Source organism: Aotus nancymaae, unplaced genomic scaffold, assembly GCF_030222135.1.
Source record: "Aotus nancymaae isolate 86718 unplaced genomic scaffold, 86718_ANA_hifiasm-v0.15.2.pri h1tg000006l, whole genome shotgun sequence".
NCBI classification, from domain to species: Eukaryota; Metazoa; Chordata; class Mammalia; order Primates; family Aotidae; genus Aotus; species Aotus nancymaae.
This window is the reverse complement of record NW_026988417.1, coordinates 98509829-98531444: the sequence shown is the minus strand read 5'-3', so window position 1 is coordinate 98531444 and position 21616 is coordinate 98509829. Positions and strand designations below refer to the sequence as shown.

Genomic DNA, 21616 nt, shown 5'->3' with positions numbered 1-21616 from the left:
GTTATGTAAAGAAAGAAACTGGGTGACCCGATGGTAACTGGGAGGTGGGGGTCTTGGGAGCACAGGTAGACAGGGTGGGCCAGGGCAGGCCCCTCCGAGGAGCCGGGCCTGAGCAGAAGTGCTAGAGGCAGGAAGGAGGACACTATGGGAAGAGCTGGCGGAGAGAATTCTCACCTGGGAAGGAGAAATAGCAAGTCCAGCCGACGATCTGGGAAGGAACGTTCAAGAAGGAAAACAGGCCGGCAAGGCCAGGGCATCAGGAATAAGAGGGCAGGAGCAGAGAGGCTGGAAAGCCAGCCGTGGTGGAGGGCCACAGAGTACGGTGCCCAGTTGCCTGCCTTAGCTTCCAGCTTTATGAGCTGTCCCAAGACCCCTTGTCACTTGGCCCAGGGTCTCGATAAGGGCGCCGGCCTCCAAGCTGGGAAACCTGAGTTCCCAGCCCACTTCCGCCTCTAAAGCTGTGCAAGCCAGTAAGTCCTACCTGCATGTCCTTACCTACAAAGCCATGTTGGAAACATGATTCTAGATTCTAATATATTCTCCAGCAAGGACTGTGCCATGCCGGTCACATACATGACTCACAACTCCAGGACTCCCAGTGCCAAGGTGCTGGGCTGGCATTGAAAGAGTCCAGGACGTTTGCCTGCAAACCCTGCTGCTGCTCCTCCGAGAGTGGAAATCTGCCAACCCGCAGCCGAGGGACACTAACAACTCACTTGGCCACTGAGCAATGTCACGGCCGTGTTCAAGACAGGAGAGGCAGGAGGAGAGAGGTAACAGGCAGGAAGCCCACTCTCAGACAATGAGCGTCTTCAGAGTCCTGACGGAGCAGGAGTCTAAATTGAAACATCCAGGCACCGTGGAGTGACTGCACTAAAGCAAGTTGGCAAAACATCAGACGGTGGGTACATGGCTGCCTGCGCCGGGAGGCTCTGGCTGACTTCCTAATTGGGCCAAAGCCCCTCCAGTGCCCTGGAGTTCACTTGCTCTACCATCAGTGGCTAAAACAAAGACTCCTTTCATCAATTAAAATGTGTTTCCAAGGCAGCGTTTTGCTCTTCCCTGCGTCCAGGGCTACAAACCCAGCGAGCGTGGAGCTGCGCCCAGGCCTCAGCGTGTGCTGCTTGGACTGAGCACTGTGGTGGCTTTGCCGACTGCTGCTCCTCCCCACTCCGGACCCAACACGCAGTGTTTACCCGAAGGTGCTTTGGGACAGGAGGGACACTCCACCTTGGGTCTCTTCCGTGAGCGCTCACCGTGACCCAGAGATGCTCAGCCACGATGCTTTTCCATCAATCTGCTGTTGCTGTTTGGTAAAGAGCTCCCCTTTTTCACTTGGCGGGGTGGGGGGCACGTGGGCACGTGTGGCAATGCTGCTCCTCAACTCTTTCTCCTGTGACTCTCAGAAGCCTTCCAGAACCCTCTCCTGCCTGCTCCCACCCCTTTAAAGATAGTAGTAGCTGCTTAATCAAAACGTGCCCATGAGCACTGTTGTTCAGAGTCAGGAGCAAAGGGCTGAATGTATTTATATGCATATTTTTGTCAGGCACTTTTCTTATGCCAGTGTGCGCCTTTCTCTGTGTATCCTGCGGGTGACCTGGGGCCGGCCTGTCTCAGTCAACAGCACCAGGGTAATGGTGGAAAGGAGAGGCACATCTAGTCGTTATGAGTCTGTGATATTTAGGAAATTAAATAAAAACTCCACCGTGCCGCCCCCCAGCCTCTCCCCCTTGGGAAGCAGAGCTGCGGGGGAAAGGCTGAAATCAGCTTCATTTCCCTCCATTCCCATCTCTAATAATACGGCAGAACCAAGGTCAGAAAACACGCAGAGAACATGCTCACAGTATGGTTTCTTCTAAGTAATACTTTTCTGATTCATTTTATTAAGAAATTAAATAGTTGATCCATCTGAACTCTCATGAATAGATATTAAATGTTGCTTATTATAAAAATGCTAATAAATCATTAGGTTGTTTCTTTTTTATAAAAAAATTAACCACCAAATGGCTAACAAATTAAATTTAAATCATTAAGTCTGATATTCCTAGAGAGGATCACAGGGGGTGGTACATTAGAGAACCTGTTTTTATTTTGTTTGGTTTTAAACACAAAGAACCCGTGCTGGCTGCTGGCTCGAGCCTCCCTGGCCCCTTTCCAGACGGCAGCGAGCATCTGTGAGGCAGCTGACCGGGCGGAGCGGCCGTTTGGAGGGTGGCCGGGCTACCTGGGCGGTGGGGCCGAGTCCGTGACCTCGGCCGCATTAGTCCTGGCTCTAACCAGCCGCGCTAATCAGCACCAACATGTGCTGCTCAAGTGTTGATTGCTCTGTTGCTCATCACCCCTTCTAGGGCTGCCGCAGGTAATTAAAAGCTCTACCTCGAAGATGGCCAATCAGCCTCGGCTAAGCTTAGAAAGAACTATTGTCCCCTCTCAGTGTAAAGGATGCAAGAAACAGGAAGCCCCTGGTATGGGAATATAGTTTAATCAGAACTCAGAGCCCACCTTTCCAGCTGTCTGCCTGGACTGCAGAGAGACCTTGGCTGAACAGTTCATCCTCTTGAAATATAGTGCTGCGACCTGACTCAATTCGCCATCTCTTATAAACATTTTAACACAGGGGCCTTAAATTAGAAGAGAGTCTGTGATATTCTAATTTGTGAAACCATAACAGACTGTTTCCTTTGATCAGCTGCAGCAAACCAAGATAGCCTGGTGTATATCAAGAGTTTGTCTATTTTTTTCTTCTCTTAAAGCAATGATATTCATCATATCTTGCATATTTGCTACATTATAGGAGATAAAATTACAGGTAAAAAGAAAATGATCAATTCCTTAAAAAGATCTCATTTTCCCCCCTCAGGCAATGTCACCCAGGCCAAGAAATGCAGACATAGAAAGGGGCAAAGTCAACAGCAAACAGACACTTTCAAAGTACCTTTCGGGCTGGAACCAAACTGTCAGTCATCTGTGGCAGCTGGCACCTCAAAGCACAGGCCTACAGATTGTTTCATGGGGCTTACTTTGTCAACACAATCTTCACTATAATACTAAGAGGTTTTTTGCCTTATTCACTGTGTTGACATTTGCACTACGCAACCAAAGCAATGGTGAGTAAAAGTGAGAGTGAAGGAATCAGAGGCAGGGGTACCCACATGCACTCTTCACCACCACACACTCGAGAAGAAAACAAAGACAGAGAAGTAAAAAGACCATTTCACTTAAGATGTCCTCAGTGATGCCGGCAGGAAAAAGTATTGCTTGTAGGGAACCCCTACTCTAATGAGTCATCTTTTTCACGCTCCCTGGGTGAGATGGGAAGCATGCATGAAGCACTTTCGCACATCCTCAGAAGAGTTCAACACAAGTGTTTTGAGTTGCAAGCTCAACTAGCCCCTTTGTTCATGGGATACCATTTTTACTTCAAAGAAAGAGTAACTGTGGATACTCAGATTTGGTGACAAGATGGACATTTTCTTGAAAATGAACAAAGTAAGCCTATGTATCACTTCAAGGGAAATGAAGTGATCGAATGATAAAATTCAAGCTTTCAAGAGAAAATCAGAATTTTGGAAAACTTATTTATCACTGTGAACTTGACAGCTTCCCAGTATTTAAAGAGATTTTTCTCAAATCAGTGGTGATATTTACAAAAGTGACTTGGGAATATTGTACACTGAAATGTGTCAATACTTGAAAGACCTGCATAATTCAGTGAACCAGTAGTTTCCAAATGACCAATGCATGTTATAATATCATGTGTGGGTTAAACATCAACTCAAAATACAAGACAGACCAAATGATTTTAATGTAAGATAATATGAAATATTCATTAATATGATTTCAGATTTCACAATGCAACTAGCTTTTAAGAAACTTTCATATATCAAATTGTGGTGCAGTATCCAAGACTATCTACAATTTTCTGAAAATGCTATTAAAATATGCTTCCCCTTTCCAACTGCATATCTGGGTTTGGCTAGATTTTCTCCACATATTTCAGCCAAAACAACTGACTGCAACAGATAGAGAAAACACGGAAATGAGACTCCAGCTGTTTTCTATTAAACCAGACATGAAAAACAGTGGCAAAACTGTAACACAATGCTGCTTTTTTCATTAAACATTTTTTGTTGTTCTGGAAAATAGTTATTTTTTCATAAAAGTATGTTATTTATGTTAACATGTAATAGTTTGTTACTGGTATTTTAAGTGAATTAAAATATTTTTTAAATTTCTCAGTTTTAATTTCTAACATAAATACTGACAAATACGACCCATGAAACAAAAGTTTCTTTGGGGTCCTCAGTAATTTTTAAGAGTGTAAAGGGGCCCTGAGACCAAAATGTTTTTAAAAAATGCTAGCGTGAGGCAGCAGGAGAAAGAGGCTGCAGAAGAAGTGATACCACAGGGAATGTACTAGATTAAAGGGGCTAAGGAGACATGACAAAAAAATGCACTACAAAACCCTAGACTGTATCCCACACGGAAAACACCAGAAAGAAACATATTGGGTCAACTGACAAAATTGGGGTATGAATAATAGATTAAGATATTCTAACAGTGTTAACCATACCATCGTTAATAATTATACTTAACTATACTGGATATGAAAATATCCCTATTAGGAAACAAACAGTGAGTATTTAGGGGCCAGAGACCATGTAACTGACCCTCAAATGGTCTGAGTGTGTGTCTATGTATACATCACTCTTTTATAGTTGTACCCAGCTAACAAACTAAGATTTCCTGCACAGGAGTTTGAAAGTCAATGTGAAGGTCACAAAATTCCTGTGAAGCAAGTATCATTTTCAACTTAACAACAACTTTAACACTGAGGATGCAAAGAGCCACTATACAATTTTCCAAGCAAGGGGTATGCTATGGCCAACGGCAAGAATGACAGCAGTTACTAGCCTCCTTCTCCCCTGAAGCCTTCTCTACTGAATGTGGAATGCCAAGGACCCTGTCAGCCTCCCTTGCAGCTAGGGGTGGCCCTGTGACCGGCTGTGGCTAAAGGGATGGAAGAGAGTATTTGCTGGGGCTTCTGAAAAAGTTTCAGCTTTCCTGATCAAAGGGATTGGCAAGGGCAGAGAAGCCTCATCCCACTCTACCATCCGTCTCCTTCTTGCATTCAGTGTGAATGGGATGCCTGGAGTTGAACAAAACAGGCCTGAAGACATAAAGCAAAAGATAGAAATAAAGAAAAAAGCCTAGATCTTTGCAGACATCATGGAGCAGCCGACCCAACCCCAGCAAATGCTGATCACTGTACTTATTATGTGAGGAAAAATACACTAGTTGTTTAGTCACTGAGAGTCAGGGGCCTGTTACTTACAGCTGCAAGCATCACTGATGCCTTCTGGGGAAGGCAGAATAAATCAAAACGCTGCACACCATGTCCGCCCCTGCAGAGGAAGCAGTTCAAGAGCACAACGCCCATTTAAAATCTGGACCAAATGGCACGTTTAAGTTTCTAACAGTTTTCATTAACAAAAGTTAACATAAAGAACTCCTACAACAGAAAGCATTCCACAGTGATTTAAGACCAGGAAAGGTCAAGGCATCCTCTAATCAGATGGGTTTCAGTGAAACACCATCTCTGGGTGTTCTGCCAAGAGTGTTCATGATTGCCAAATCCCTAACTCAAAACCATATATAAGAATGCTTTAACTGAAACGCAGAAGTTAAAAATAAGACATTTAAATAGTAATCTCCTGTCTCTCTCAAAGATAAATGTGCCCATTAGCCCTGGGTGCTAACAGGAAGATTTCTTTCTCTTACATTCCAGACGACAATTTTTTTTCGAGCCATTCACAAAGAAATCAGCATGGAAAAAAATAATTTAGAAGGTTGGCTCCTGCTCAGCTACCTCACTGAATTAAAGTGCAATCAGGTTCATAACTTTTAAGTGGAAATATTAAAAATGTGTATGAAGCCCCTCTGCATAAGGTATTGTGCAGACTGGAGAGAAACCAGGCACCAGGATATACAAGATGTCACATGCACTCTGTGGAGTTTACAACCCAGTTAGAGCAGGACAAGATACATATGAAAAGTTAAATGAAATGTTTCAAAACAGTTCTAGACAGTAGAAGAGATATCATAAAACAGGTCATGATTCATCACCAGAAAGACAGTTGCTGACAATAACCGCTGTAGAATTTCAAAGAAGAAAAAGTCACTTAGGCTCAGGAAGATCTGGGGAGACTTTACAGAGAAGGCAGGATCCAACTCAGTCTTGAAAGATGCGTAGAAACCTGTGGGTGGTCAAAGGAAGCACAGGAAGAGCCTCTTAGAAATGCCAGGTTTAGGCCATGCAAGGTGGCTCAGGTCTGCAATCCCAGCACTTTGGGAGGCCAAGGCAGGAGGATCACATGAGCCCAGGAGTTTGAGACCAGCCTGGGCAACACAGTGAGACTCTATCTCTAAAAAAAATAAAAAATAACTAACAATTAGCCAGGGAATTAGAGTGGGGATGCATGTCTGTAGCTCCAGCTACTTGAGAGGCTGAGGTGGGAGGATCACTTGAGCCCAGGAGGTTGAGGCTGCAGTGTGATATGAACTCACCACTGCACTCCAGCCTGAGCAACAGAGTGAGACCTTGTTTCAAAGGAACGGAAGGGGAGGGAGGGAGGAAGGAGGAGGAGAAGAAGAGGGAAGGGGAGGGGAGGGGAGAAGGGGAGAGGAGAAGGGGAACGGAGGGGGAAGGGAGGGAGAGGAGGGGGAAGGGTGGGGAAGAGGAGGGGAGGGGAGGGATTGGGAAGGCAGGGGAGCAGGAAGGCAGGGGAAGGGAGGGAGGGGAGGGGAAGAGGAGGGAAGGGGAAAAGAAGGGGAGGGGAGGGAAGGAAAGGGAAGGGAAGGGAAGGGAAGGCTGATTTTTGAAAAAGAAAAAACCTTCAAGGCAGGTGACTGGTGCAGAAACGAAGGCCGCTGGGTGGCTGAGGTAGACGGGGCCAGGTTAGAGATGCGCACTGCACATTCAGGAAAGGATGGCAGCAGAAGCTGGGAGTGACCCAGGTGTCCATTGGCGCATGAATGGCTAAACAAAAGGTAGTATGTGAACACGATGGGCTGTTCTTCAGCCTTCAAAAGGAAGGAAATCCTGACACATGCTACAACCTGGATGCACCCTGAAGACATGATGCTAAGTAGCCAGGCAAAGAGAAAATTCTGTACAATTCCACTTATATGAGGTATTGAGAGTGGTGAAATTCTTACAGAGAGTAGAATGGTGGATGCAACTTCTGGGAGATGGGGAAGACAGAGTTAGTGTATAATGGGTATAGAGTTTCAGTTTTGCAAGATGCAGGGCTCTGGAGATGGATGGATGGACGGAGGGATGGATGGATGTACAACACATATGTAATTAATACCATTGACCTTAAAAATGGCTAAGAATGGCAGCAGCCAAGTGAAGTTGTGAACTGGGGCTCCAGAGAAGAGATCTGGCAGTCAGCTACCAAAAATAAGGGCGACCCCCGTCTTCAGGCTCCAAGCCTGAGACCCTTGGGCTCCACACCTGAGCAGCGCGCAGATGGTATGCTTTCCTTTCTTCAACAGAGAACCCCTCTTCTGATTTTCTTGGGAAATACTGAACTCATTTTAATTTAATGAAGGACTTTTAGAATTTTTTAAAGTCTTTGGCCTCGGAATCAGAGTAAGAACACAGCCCCTGCAGACTTCATGTCTGGTCCCTGCCCTCTCCCCATTGTGTTACTCTGATGGATGCAGACACAAAAAATAGACAACCCAATCACAGAGAAAATAAAGTGCAGGTGACACTTGCGTGCGTGGCTCCGGTTATGTGGGTGGCAAAATTGGGCTTCATCTAAGGAACTTGTCTAATATCTAGCTATCTAGTCTGTTCTAACCCTTCCCTAGGAACCTCAGAGATCCCAATGCGTGGTAGGCACTCAGTAACTGTTTGAGATTCATACACCCTCATGATGGAATGGCTTTAGATTCTTCCAACATTTCTGAAATAAAAGTCGACCTAGCTGTGGGTATCTCCAGAAGAATTCTGGGGCACCCCTGCTCTAAATGTGACTCCTGGGCCCAGGGTTATTTTGCTGGCACCTCTGCCGCAGGTAATCCATAACTCTAGTTATCACGGTTCCCTGACAAGAGTTTGCAGTCCACCCCCACCTTGAGTTCTGGTCCTTCCCTGGAGCTTTAGACAGGCCTCCTGGGTAACGATTTGTAGAAACTACCAGTTTTAGAGTGGCTTTACTTTAACAACAACAAAAAAGTGAACTGTAAATATTAAAACTTATCAGGTTCGCCAATGAGGAAACTCCCTCCCTGCATTCCTTGGGCCCTTTTGCAACAAGCTAAGTATTTTTAATACTCAGGTAGACACGGACATTGGAAGATCAAAAATTACAGCAGGGCCACAGGAGCTTGAGCTCACTGGGCTTGCAAGCCTACATTTTTATTCATGAGCTCAGTTTTTATGCTTGTTCTCTTATTTTGCTTCATTTTGAATTTAGGAAAAGATGGCTATGTATTAGCTCACTTTCACTGCTGGGTCTTGTTAGGCCTCAGAAGTCTTTAAGGACAGACTGCTGAAGGAGTAAAGGGGAAGAAAGCATATGGAGTTCCTATCATTTCACTCACAAATTTTGCCTTTTAAATGTAGTCCTTCTACCGACCGTTCAGTGAAAGATGGTTTCCTTATTGTCACTTATTAGCCATGACAGGCAGCAACATTCACTCAGATACAGTCTCCCGTCACCACAATTATCCAGTAATGCCTGCAAGGCAAAAGGCTGTGCAAAACTCCTTCCTTCTGGAAAGCTTCTCCCAAAGGCACCAGTTCAAAGCAAACCTCTATTAACTAGAACATGAACATCTGCGGAATTCTCTGGATAGGACAATTCTACTATTCTTATAGTGATCCTAGAAACTAAGACATAATAACTTACACTCCAGTCACCAGGAAACCAGGATCTGTTCATGGGTGGCAGCATCACAAACCCCCAGCATCTGCCCCCAAATAAACACCCACCACCCGACCTCAATATCCGAACTTCTCTTTTATAGCAAGGACCCTTCCTGTCAACCTGCCCTCATAGAGAGAAAAAAAAAACAGTCAATTTTTTTCCACTAAAACTGAATGTAACAACCAGACAAAATATAAGATAGTATCAAAATTAAATAAATTAGATACACTACTGGCTTATTAGCCCCTAGACACATTTATCAATGTAATGTGACGAAAATTACACACGCCATGTTAACAAAGCTCACAATTCTTGTGACATGGGGCAATACAGAAATCTCTTATTTTCTACCTTTAAGTCTACTGATTCTTTCTTCCACACACCTTATATGTATACACACACACAGAGGGCAAGGGGTTTGGAGGAAAGATGAGAAGAGAGACTTGGAAAGAGGATAAGGTGAGAAGTCAGCAGAGGGCAGAACTCGGGATTGAGTCTTCTGGGAGGACGGAGGCCTGGGCTCTATCAGATGGCCACACCAGGACCAGAGGCAGGGTTCACAAGAGAGGGTAGAACCAGTGCCTGCCTTCACATCTTATATAAATCTGGTCCATAAAGAAGCCCCAGCCATCAACCCTGGGGAACACACACAGGTTGGGCATCTCAAATTGTTCTTTGAGCATTAAAACAGATGTAATGTGCTTCACAGATGATACAGAAAGGACAGGAGCAGAGAGTTAGACATATAATTATAGTAACATAAAAATAAACATGCTTTGGTAGGGTAGATTTTAATAAGATTTTAATAAGATTGGTAAGGAGCCAAATGACAGAATACCCTAGAATGTGGAATACAAAACCTCAAGAGACAAAATAAAAAATCGTGAAAATGTAAGAGCACTTTAAAAAGGTAATAATCTTTAGGATAAAGAAAGCCTTTTCTTAACAAAGGTACTGAGCATGTTTAATAAAAATTAAATGAGATTAAAGAGAAGGGGCAGAGCCACACGCTCCCTGCCTTGCCCCCTGGTGATTAGGAAGGTGATGTTTGTGTAGATGAAGGCATGGAGCCAGGGCACAGATGAGCTCTAAACACCAAGGGGGCTGCAAGAAACTGTCTCCACGTATGCAAAATTTCTCACAATCCACTTATGGGATAGGAATTAATTTTCTCTCCAGTTGCAGAGGGACCTTGTAAATGAATCGTGTTGGCATTCGGAGGAGGGGCAACACATCCATGTTGGGGACCCCTCCCATCCACAGCCCCAGCTGCCACCATGGCAGGGCATGGGCTTCAAGGAAACCCAGGCTGTCTCTTCCAGGAGCAACTCATTATGCAGCTAAACGAAATGGAAGAGCTCCATGTGACCAACAAACCAAAACTGAGCCAAAACAACAGGGGTCCCCGCCCCCAGAGGGATAATGTGCCACCACCCTGTGTGCGGCAGGAGAGCAGGGATGGCGGAACTACTCCTGTTTCGGTTCCACTCCTCGTCTGTCAGGACCGATGTGCCACTCTATCTCGGGTTCTGGGAGGGTGGGTGGATGGGGGTTTCCCTCAACCCTGCAGCAAATACGTCAATGCTACTGACATTTGTGGCCTAATTTTTTTCCTAGGGTAGTATATGCCATGCTTCACTTGGCCAGATGTTCAGATCAGTGTGCTGCTCATCCCCGATAAGAACACAATTATTTATTTGTCCTTCCAGCACAGAGGCAGCACATGGAGCACTGAAGAGGGGCTGCCGGATCATAGCGGATGACAAACAGCTGACTCTCCTCTGAAGCGCCAGCAGCATCCCAGCCAGCCAGGATCCGGGAGCAGGAGCCACCCTCCCTCCAGCCCTGTGTACCAGGCCACCGCATGCTCCCCTATTTTAAACCCTAAATCAATAGTTCAAACAGATGTAGATTCCATGTGACAGGAGAGACAGTAAGAAAGATTTGAGGCTTTATATTCTTTAGATGTCTACTTTTGCCGGACCGGCTGGTAAACAGTTATGTGTAACTTCAAGATGAAAGGCATTAGAAGCTTCTTAGAAGAGGATAATCCCAATCTTCTGGAGATTTAATGAGATGTAACTCACTGAAGCTTTTGACTCGGTCTACTGTTAATTGAATCAAAGTCAATGACAATCTTGCTGCACTTTGGTGTGAATTTCCTAAAAATAAAAAAATATATATATATATATATATACAGTTATTATCTGGTGAGTAGTTAAAGCAGTTTGTTTACTTTGGCTTAACTCATATTTTCTGTATAGAGAAAAAAAATGTCCTGGGATTCACTTGGTATTTTGTCTCTATAGGAGCCAATTATAGTGCACCATACCGAGAGAAAACAGACCAGAAAAGACTAAGACAAAAAAAGACGCATGGGTGGTATGGTTTGTATATTCTTCAGCTATCTGAGTTCATGAATTATTGGAAAGTCAAAGGATTTCTAATAAGTCAGCTGCACAACATGATATCCGATTACTAGTTTTCCCATCAGATTCATCTTATTTTCTAGGAAATTTCTGCAGCCAACTTGGAGTTGCTCTAATGCAGAAAATAGCAAATTTTCTTTTGCTGCTTACACATGGCAAAAAACGACTACTTTTAGTGAGGAGTAATTTTTCAAATTACGTTCTAAAAATGCAAACAAAATAAACCAACTTTTTTTTTTGCTCATTAACTTTTCACTCATTCCTCATTACTTCTACAACTATTAAAAAGAAAATATCTGGGAACAAAACATATTCTTTTAAGAATCACTGAGCAAGAGAGTAGATAAATCATTTGAATTTAAAGTCTCAGAAGGCACCACAGTTGCATTCATGAGATATGCTGAGCCGTATCCCTAATGGTCAGCCCAAGGGGCCAGGCATGTCACCTATGACAACCGTCCCACTGCTGCTGAACACCAATACCACGAAGTGCTGGAAAGCTTTACAGTCTCAAAGGAATTTTCTACCATGAACTAAAGGTGGTTGAACTTACTTGCAAGTAAAACATACTCATAACCAAAGATAATAATAAAAATCCGTAAGACTTCAAATCTCAATGCAAAACGTTGCTGTAAGAAGAATTCCCAGGTGGCACACACCTGCAATCCCAGCACTTTGGGAGGCCGAGGCAGGCAAATCACAAGGTCTAGAGATCAAGATCATCCTGGCCAACATGGTGAAACACTGTCTCTATTAACAATACAAAAAATTAACTGGGCGTGGTGGTGTGCACCCGTAGTCCCAGCTACTGGGGAGGCTGAGGCAGGAGAATCGCTTGAACCTGGGGTGCAGAGGTTGCAGTGAGCCGGGATTGCACCATTGCACTCCAGTCTGGCAACATTGCAAGACCTAGTCTCAAAAAGAGAGAAAAAAAAAAGAATCCCCAGTGTTTCAACCAGGCAGGCTACTTTCATCCAAAATTTTCAATGGCAGAGTTGTTACATTTGCAAAATTTACCAAGCTTTGGTGTTCCTATTATAAAACTTGTGAATTTTTAAACTTCTCACTATTTGAATAATTAGTCTAACCCCTGGAAAGTTACTGAAATTAAAGTACAATCATTAAACAAATTGTCAGGCCGGCACGGTGGCTCATGCCTGTAATCCCAGCACTTTGGGACGCCGAGGCAGACAGAAAACAAGGTCAGGAAATCAAGACCATCCTGGCTAACATGGTGAAACTTCACCTCTACTAAAAACACAAAAAATTAGCAAGGTGTGGTAGCACGCGCCTATACTCCCAGCTATTCAGGAGGCTGAGGCAGGAGAACTGCTTGAACCTGCGAGGTGGAGGTTGCAGTGAGCCAAGATCTTGTCAATGCACTCAAGCCTGGGAGCGAGTCAGACTCTTATCTCAATTAAAAAAAAAAAACATGAAAAAACAAGTTGTCTTCAGATTTTCCTGCCACTGCTCTGAAATATCTACCCCTATAATAGTCTTTAAATTCTTATAACCTTGCATTTCTCCAGACACCTCCAAGTGTGGAAGTCAGGGATCACAAGGCAGAGACAAGGTCAAACACGTCTCTTCATCAGCCTTCACCCCACCCCTTCCCCTCGAGTACTCCCAGCTTACCGGAACGCCACCCCAGCCATATCAAACATGAGCCTTGCAGCAGTTGCCTCGTCACTATCATGGTATTTATCAGACATGAAAATAACTTCTTTTATACCTGTAAGGTAACAATGGGAGCTCCCTTAGTATATGCACATACAGATGCTGCAAAAGACAGCTGGAGCACTTTTAGTGTCTATGATTAATGACCTTTTCCAAGTGTGCCTGCAGACAGTGTCCAGTCACTGAAATACATATCTGCCACTTTCTAATACAGCAGAGGGTGGATTATATCTAATCTTCCCTCCAGTCTTTATGGATTTTTTTAAAACAAATGCAAAGGGAAAACATGTCAAGTAGTCAAGCCTTGATCCGATTGACCAATTTTTCTTACCACAGGTAATCAAATTGTCTTTATTCACAAGGCAGCTTCTCTTAACTAATGGGAGGACCGACGGAAGGAGTGGGGACTGCTGGGAAATTCGGCAGTGAGCACCACTGTGCTTCCCAGCATGGCTTTGGAGGCCACTTCAAACCAGCTCTACAAAGAGCAGGTCTGTTTTCTTGTCCTGATCTCAGCAGGCAGCACTAACTCCAGGAGTCAGGAATCCCAAGGGCCCTGCATTGAAGGCTGCTCCTCCACCAGCCTCTGAAGGGTGAGGAGGCTGCCATGTGGGGCCCACACTGCTCAGCCTACAGGTCTGCCGCCGCCTCCACACCTGAGCACCATGGGGAGAGCTTCCCAGGAATGGCAACAGCAACAGCGAGGGGGCCCAAGTGACTCCTCAGTACCAGCAGACTGCTTCTGTTCTGAGATCCACGGGGCTGGTGACAAACAGCCCCTTTAAACCACACATCTGGCTAAACATGATAAGTCTTTAAATCTCCAGCCGAGTTTTATGGAGACAAAGTGTAGCTGAATCTTAGATGTGACAGTTTGAAAAAGGTGAAATATTCAGAATACAATGGTATAGATTTATGGTAACTGTAACATAAGAAAACCTAAAGGCAGAGTACCATTTGGGTCTTATGACATTTATATGCTAAGATATGTTTAGATCCTCAAATATCTACCATGTATTAGATACAAATTAAAATTTCATATACAGACTCCCAGCTGACCTTGTTTCTGACAGAAGTTCATTTCTCTCCCTCCCCCCTAATCTATGCACAATATGTCAGAGAATAGTAAATTGACAGTAATTATATGCAATGCCTGTGTTGTTTTTTTGGCAGTTTGCAGTTTAAGAAGTTGCAAACTAAATTAAAAACACGCTAAGAGTCACAGAGGATGCAATTAGTCTTAGAATACATGGCACCATTCAGAAACAAAACACAGGAAATACCTTGCAAAGTTGATAGTGCAATTAATTTAGATCTAAACAATAGCAATTTAAGATCAAACACATCAGCAAGAGCTACTGACGAGTAGGCAGCAATGCAAATGTGACAAATGAAAAGACCCCGTTCCTACCTGCCTGGATGATGAGCTTCGCACATTCATTACAAGGGAACAAGGCGACATACATACTACAGCCTTTCACATCGGTCGAATTTTTGTTCATGATGGCATTCAGCTCGGCATGGCACACTGTGGGTTTGAAAGGGAAAGAAAGGAAATGTTTGGTTGCAGCTCGTAAAGAATTTACTAAGTGTTAACACATTCCATTCCCCCCTCTGAAATAACATATAACAGACTCAATTTAAAAAATTGATTAGAAATAGCAAGTACTAAGAATACCAAATGAGGTCCACATGGTCTGGCTGGTTGTTGATGAGCAGCGAGACCTGAAGGCACCAGAGTGGCCAGGACGGCTGAGGTCAAGCGCCTGCACCCACCACAAGACGCAGGGCGTAATAGCGCCCACCTGAGTTGGCTATTGGTGTGCTGACATGTACACACAGGGAGGTTCACTGTGGCCATTAAGAGGGCAAGGCAGTTTTAGAGCAAGAGAATCACAAAGTGAAGATGCTGAGCGTGTCCATCCTGAGGGATCTGCTTCACTGCATCATGCTCAGCCCACATATGCACAAGAAAACATGCCAGCAGCCAAACAGGGTCTTGTTCTGTCACCCAGGCTGGAGTGCAATGGCACAATCTCAGCTCACTGCAACCTCCACCTCCCGGGTTCAAGCAATTCTCCTGCCTCAGCCTCCTGAGTAGCTGGGATTATAGGCGCGTGTCAACATGCCTGGCTAATTTTTGTATTTTTAATAAAGACAGGGTTTCACCACGTTGGTCAGGCTGATCTCAAACTCCAGACCTCATGGTCCGCCCACCTCAGCCTCCCAAAGTGCTGGGAGCACAGGCATGAGCCACCGCACCCAGCCCGTTTGTCTTTTATAAGAAATACATTCATCCACTGAAATGGCAATGACTAGTTGAGTTCTTGATATACTGGTCCATTCCACCCACCATCCCGGGTCACATCTGGACCTGCCTGAGTTCAGGGTCAAGGTGAGCCCCTTCCTCCTTCTCTTGAACCTGGTGAAGCCAACACACCCCAGGTCCAGTTTGGCTAGATGCTCCCACTCCCTAATCCATAGAGAACGTCCTCCGTGAGTGGGAGTGAGTGGTGCTCACAGCACAGGCCTGGGTCTGACTCTCTCATCCTGTCCAGGAGGTTTCTGGATGGCCGTTTTGTATCGTAACTGAATTTTCCTGGGTGTGTTACCTAAAACTGTATAAGCTCCTGATGGCAGTGACTTGCAAACTTCTCTGATATCAGAGCACCCTTAGGAGCTTCCAAAATATGGAGATCTGTATCCCATGCCTGCACAGTGTGATGGCCTCAGCTGTGGCTTGGGCTTGGGAATTTGTAAGCAATTCCCAGGGGATTCCAAGGTGCAGGCAAGTTGAGGAGGCACTGCCTGCTGGCTGCCCTGGTATCCCCAATACATGCTAGGCTCACAAGTGCTAAAATAAATATTTGTCAAACGAGTTAATGACTGACTTCTGGCCATGGCCCATATCACACAAGCCACCTGGCATAAAAATATGGGGATCTTCCAGATCTCCCCTACCCTCTCCAGCCCACCTGGAGCATTACACGTAACGCTTTCTTCCAGCAATTCTGAGGCCTTGAATGAACAGTGGTCCCAACTTAGAGCTCTCATACATTTCAGTCCCGACTTACTTCATGGATGATCATTTACTGAACACCTACTCCGGGTCGGAGAGACGAAGGCCTAGCCATCCTCCTCAGCCAGCTTCCCATGTTGGGGTGCAGCTACAACTACCTCTGTGTGCCTGGGTCCTCCAGCAGCTCTGCAATGTTGCAGGCATAAGGCTGACCAAAAGCTCGCTCAGGAAATGTTAGGAAGTATTCATTTTTATCTACAAATTCCATGTTTTAGGAAGTCTCAGTTCTGTGTAAAAATGAGCGGTCTCTCCTGGCATTGCAGGAAAATCTAAAGAGACAAACAAGCTGGATTTCATTGACCGCAGCCCATCAGAGAATAATCCTTGCTGGCCAGAGTGACCAGAGCCATGCCCCGAGACTCACAGGTCTCACAAACCCTGAAGGCATGGGAGGACAAGGGAAGACGAGAGAAGGGTGTGAGGGCCCATGCTTGGGATGGCACAAGGTGTGGCCATGTGGGTGCTGGCCTTGGAGGGGCTCCCGTGGCCCCTTCTCCCCTGGTGACCAGGATGCTCCAGAGCTGGGATTCATGCTGCTTGGTGTTAAAAACAATTACATGTAATTGTTTCTTTTATTTCCCCCTTGAGGGCGGAGCCCAGCCTAGGTTCTTTGTAACTCCTCCAGAGTCTAATGTGATGCCATGAACTTAATGGGTGTTAAATATTTATCGAATGAATAAAGGAGGAAACGCAGATTCCAATTATTGATGGTGACGGTGGGAAGTACTGAAAGTCCTCTTAAATTCGAATATCAAAAACATGCTCTCCCATCTAATAAATACTTTGTGATGGTGCTGGTATTAATATTCAGGACTACAGAGTCTACATCTGTTATGAAACACTATGATAGCATCCTCTAAGACCTGTCACGCTGACTGCAACTAGTTTCCTCTACCTCATCCCAGGCAGTTTGGGGCAAAATTTAACAGTATAGTTCTGGATTCGTTAGTAAAAATTACCATATGAAACATTCTCTCGGGCAGCATCTGACATCCCTCTGTATAGAAGGCGATTTATAGAAATAACGCACAGGATTCTAAACAGACTTCTTTTAACCAAAAAAAAAAACCACAAGACGAAGAATGGAAAGCTTCTTGTTAAAAAATATACATACGTATGTATGTATACACACACACACACACACACACACACACATATATATGAAGCTACTGGGCAATATGAACAATGGTGTGTCTGGCACACATGAGACTCTAAAAGGAACAATCCAAAATCCCACATATGCAAAACCGGACACTGACAAACATGAAACTTAAGTGTTCGGTGGAGGGCATAAGGATCAACCGACCCTGGTCTCTTTTGCTGGTACCTCCACCCATCCCCAGACGCCCCCCAGCCCTGGCTGATGACCACTGGCTTCCCCAGCCCACAGCTGCGGGGCTGAGGGGAGAAACTCCAACCCAAAGGAGCACCTGAGGCCGCAACCCAGCCCTGCCCACCTCCTAACTCCCAGCCGCCTGTTGTGGTCCTGAAATCCAGCTTCACCCTGTGGCTGCCACTCGCTTCTCAGCTCCAGGATCTCCACAGCCCTGCAACTCTGACCATCGCTGTCCCCCTGGCCGCCCTGCACCTCCTTTCGGGTCTGTTCCACCTGAGAAGACAGGACTCAGCCAGGCCTCAGCCCCCAGACTGTCCTCAGAGAGGAGACTGGGAAGACTAACTGGATGACCCCCTCCAATTTGTTTAAAGCAGGTAGGTCAGAGTAAAGTTTGGGGACTCATTTACTTGGTGTCCACTGGCCATCCACACTGTTCAAATGACAGGTACCTGCCAAATTCGCTTCAGGCCACAAAGAGCCCTCAATGACTGCCTGGCCTGTGACAAGCTTGCACCCGCCCTGGCTGGCCAGACCACCACAGGCCAGGCATCCTCCCCTCTGTACTCTTCCCCCTCTGCCAGTGAGTATGGACAAAGAGCTTTGCAACAAGGGGCAGCACGAGGGCTCAAGGTTCAATTTGCTGCTTGGAAGCTGGATGACCTTCCACAGGGTGGCTGAGCGCTCTTGTAATTTGCAGGAGTGACGGCGGATCTGCGAAAGTGCATTTCCAGCTAACTAAATAAAAGCTATTTAAAACATATCAAGTTCATCTGATGTTTTTGCTTTTTTCCTGAGGTTTCCAGTTTCATTCCTCAATCCTCCAAACAGCTGACTTTCTCCAAAACAAGCTTTCACTACCAAAACGTGGCCGCCTCTCCCAGGAAATGCAAGGCTGTGCTCCCAGCCCCTCCCTCCCTCCATCTCTGAGGGCTTCTCTCTACTCATTTTTCTTCTGTAAGCATGCATACTTAGTCCTTAGTCTAGAGAGGTCTCAGCCTTTTAGGACTCTACTTTTCTTCCTTTCAAGATGAAAACATCTTATCTACAACTGCTATAATTTATTTTTAAAATGATTGTCTTCTGACTTTGTAAAGCATACATAATTTCTAGTTTTCTCTAAAACAGTGTCTTTCAAACTGCAGGTCATGAAATCAGTTCAGTGAGTTACACCAGCTCTTTCCTCTTTTTTAATGAAACAGATAAGAAGGGAAGGATAGAGATCAGAACGGATCCCACATACAAGGTTAAATACTATTCCTAAAAATTATGTTTCAGGTGGCAACTGTGTTTTCTGGGTCGCCACATATCTGCCAATTTTCATGGCATAGACAGTTTTTCACACAGCCAGTCTCCCACTCCCAACACGACATGGACTTGGGAAGCAGTGTGCACAGCTGGCTCTGATGACCTGATGGGAGCCAGCTCCACAGGCCACCAGAGGGTCTCATCATTATGAAAACCCAAGGTGGCTTCTCGGCTGGAACCTTTGGATTCACCTGCTCTCTTTGGACTCCTCTCTCCTCTTAAAACCTCTCAGGACCACCACACACTTATGCTCTCCTTCTACTTTTCTGTAGGTCCTTTTATTTTTCCTGACGTTGCAGGCACTTCCCAAGGTAAAATATTGGTCTTCGGGTTTTCTCCTATAGTCACTGACTTTTATTTTTTAAGATGGGGTTTTGTTCTTGTCACCCAGGCTGGAGTGCAATGGCTCGATCTCAGCTCATTGCAACCTCCGCCTACCGGGTTGAAGCGATGATTCTCCTGACTCAGCCTCCCAAATAGCTGGGATTATAGGCGCCTGCCACCATGCACAGCTAATTTTTGTATTTTTTAGTAGAGATGGGGTTTCACCATGTTGGCCAGGCTGGTCTCAAACTCCTGACCTCGGGCGATCCACCCGCCTCAGCCTCCCAAAGTTTTGGGATTACAGGCCTGAGCTACTGTGCCTGGCCAGTCACTGACTTAAGAATCCATCTGTTCACAGAATCTCAGACACTAGATCCATCTATAAAACCCTAAAATCTGATGGCTAGCCATAATTGCCCATCTTACCCCAGGCCTTTTCTTTTGGGTGGTCTGGGGCTTCCATGTACCTTTCCTCTATGGGTTGAATAGCTCTTATCCAAAATGGGAGCAGTATTGTTTCAGATTTCAAACTTTAAAAAAAAAAAATTTGCATTATACTTACCAGGTGAGCATCCCAAATCCAAACATTTGAAATCCGGAGTGCTCCATGAGCATTTCCTTTGAGTGTCATGCTGGTGTTCAAAAGGCTTCAGATTTGGGGCCAGGTGGAGTAACTCATGCCTGTAATCCCATTTGGGAGGCCAAGTGGGGGAGATCATTCGAGCCGAAGAGTTTAAGACCAGCTTACGCAACATAGTAATAGCTCATCTCTACTAAAAATCAAAAAACTTAGCCAGGTATGGTGGCATGTGCCTGTAGTCCCAGTTACTTGGGAGGCTGAGCGGGGAGGATCGCTTAAGCCCAGGAGGTCAAGGCTGCAATGAGCTGCGTTTGTGCCACTGCACTCCAGCCTAGGCAACAGAGCAAGACCCTGTCTCAAAAAAAGAAGTTTCAGATTTTGGATTTTTGGATTTGGCATGCTCAATCTGTATAATAAACATTCCACAGATATTTGACAGCAGTAAACGAAGGAATAAATTGACCTTTCTCTAGTGTCAACATTTTTGTTGTGTTGCCTGCATGAACTGCAGCAAGAGCTACAAATATACCTGAGTGCAAAAACCAACCAAGAAGTCATTGTAAGTTTTTATATTCATAGTAGGAATAAGGACCAAGTATTTCAAAGACAAAGTGTCTAGGAAGTATTCATAAGTTAGTCTAAATCATAAAAAAGATAAAACGTTCAACCTAGAATTACACGTCGATAGCTAAGCAATAAGCAAAATAAATCTGCAAACACTACATATTATTTGATAAGCACAAAGAATGACACAAAACCCTTCAGTTATGCCCTACCTTGTTTAAAAGGAAAAGAATCAAATGCTGAAAATATCAGATTAATGCTTATAAGGTCCTTGATTGCCAGAAGAGAATCTCTGTTTCATATAATTATAAGACAATTCATATGCTTTGGGTTTTTTTTTTTCTTTTCTATTACTAACTGTCAGAATTCAGAACCGCATTAACCTTGGGCCACTGAGAAGAGACTGTATAATTAGAAAACTGTATTTTTCAAATTCTCTCTTACTAGGGCTTGATTAATCCTTACTGTCTCATGTAGGCGGTTCTCTAGAAGTTTGACAAATTAACAGGATATATTCCATCCTTCGTTAGATTTAAGAGTTCAACGTTTTATAGATTTGGCTTTCACCTCATTTGATATAAGACTAATACAATATCTATTTTAGACTGTAGTATTATGATGGTTACTCAGATAGGTTTGTTTAAAAACCCTAAATAATGCTAAACAAATTCTAATTCTTACACAAATAACTTAGCAGTGATAGTATTATTCTACCCTCAACTGATCTTCATCTGCCACGGAGACGTGACAGGAACTACTGGGGCCTGAGAACATTTGGAGTCAGGAAAATGAAGATTCCGACCTAGTTTAAGAAACTCTGCTGGTTGCTTAAAAATCCCTCATTTTTAGTGACACAGGATTTTCCTTAAAGAAAACGACGTCCTTAGACCTGAGGGCTGTTCTGCTAAGGCTGACCCAAACAGGTGGCAGCCTGGTGTGGTGACTCCTGCCAGGGTCGGGGTCAGAAGGCCAGGCATGGAGCACCTGCTGCCATGGAGAACAGACCTGCAACGCCTTCTGCCGCCACCCCAGGCTGAGGCGTTCAGAGCACCGACAGTTCTGTTCACTGACAAGACAAGGGTCAGGACTCGAGCCAAGAAGCGTTTGCTCGTGGCGTTCTGGAATGAAAAGGTGGGAGGCATCACCCTCTATCATTTCTACTGGGTTCCCACCCTGCAATTAACAAGTGACATGAAATGGCATACCCAAGTTCAAGGTTGACCCATGCATTTAAAAAAAAATTCAATAGTAATTTACAGGATCTTCTACTTCCATTCTGATGACAAAGCTTTTTGTCATTACTTCCTGAAGTTAGGGCCTAAGTGTTTTTACTTCTGGGGTCCTACAGTTATCAGAGTTGTTAAACCTGTCACATTGTCT

General features: G+C 44.8%; 1 protein-coding gene across 4 annotated transcripts in view; it reads right to left on the bottom strand.

Moving 5' to 3' along the window:
- The window catches only part of DCTD (dCMP deaminase), a 47481-nt gene that overhangs the window by 8423 nt on the left and 17442 nt on the right, over positions 1-21616 (bottom strand). For 3 of the 4 annotated variants that reach the window (XM_012472560.2, XM_012472561.2, XM_064369970.1), the window contains 3 exons: positions 14460-14576; positions 13007-13103; positions 9728-11104 (listed from right to left, as the gene is read on the bottom strand). In XM_012472560.2, the coding sequence (XP_012327983.1) occupies positions 11026-11104; positions 13007-13103; positions 14460-14576 (293 nt within the window). In that variant the 3' untranslated portion in view covers positions 9728-11025. Of the gene's footprint in view, positions 1-9727; positions 11105-13006; positions 13104-14459; positions 14577-21616 lie in introns of those variants that run through there. The other variant, XM_064369976.1, reaches the window with a different exon arrangement.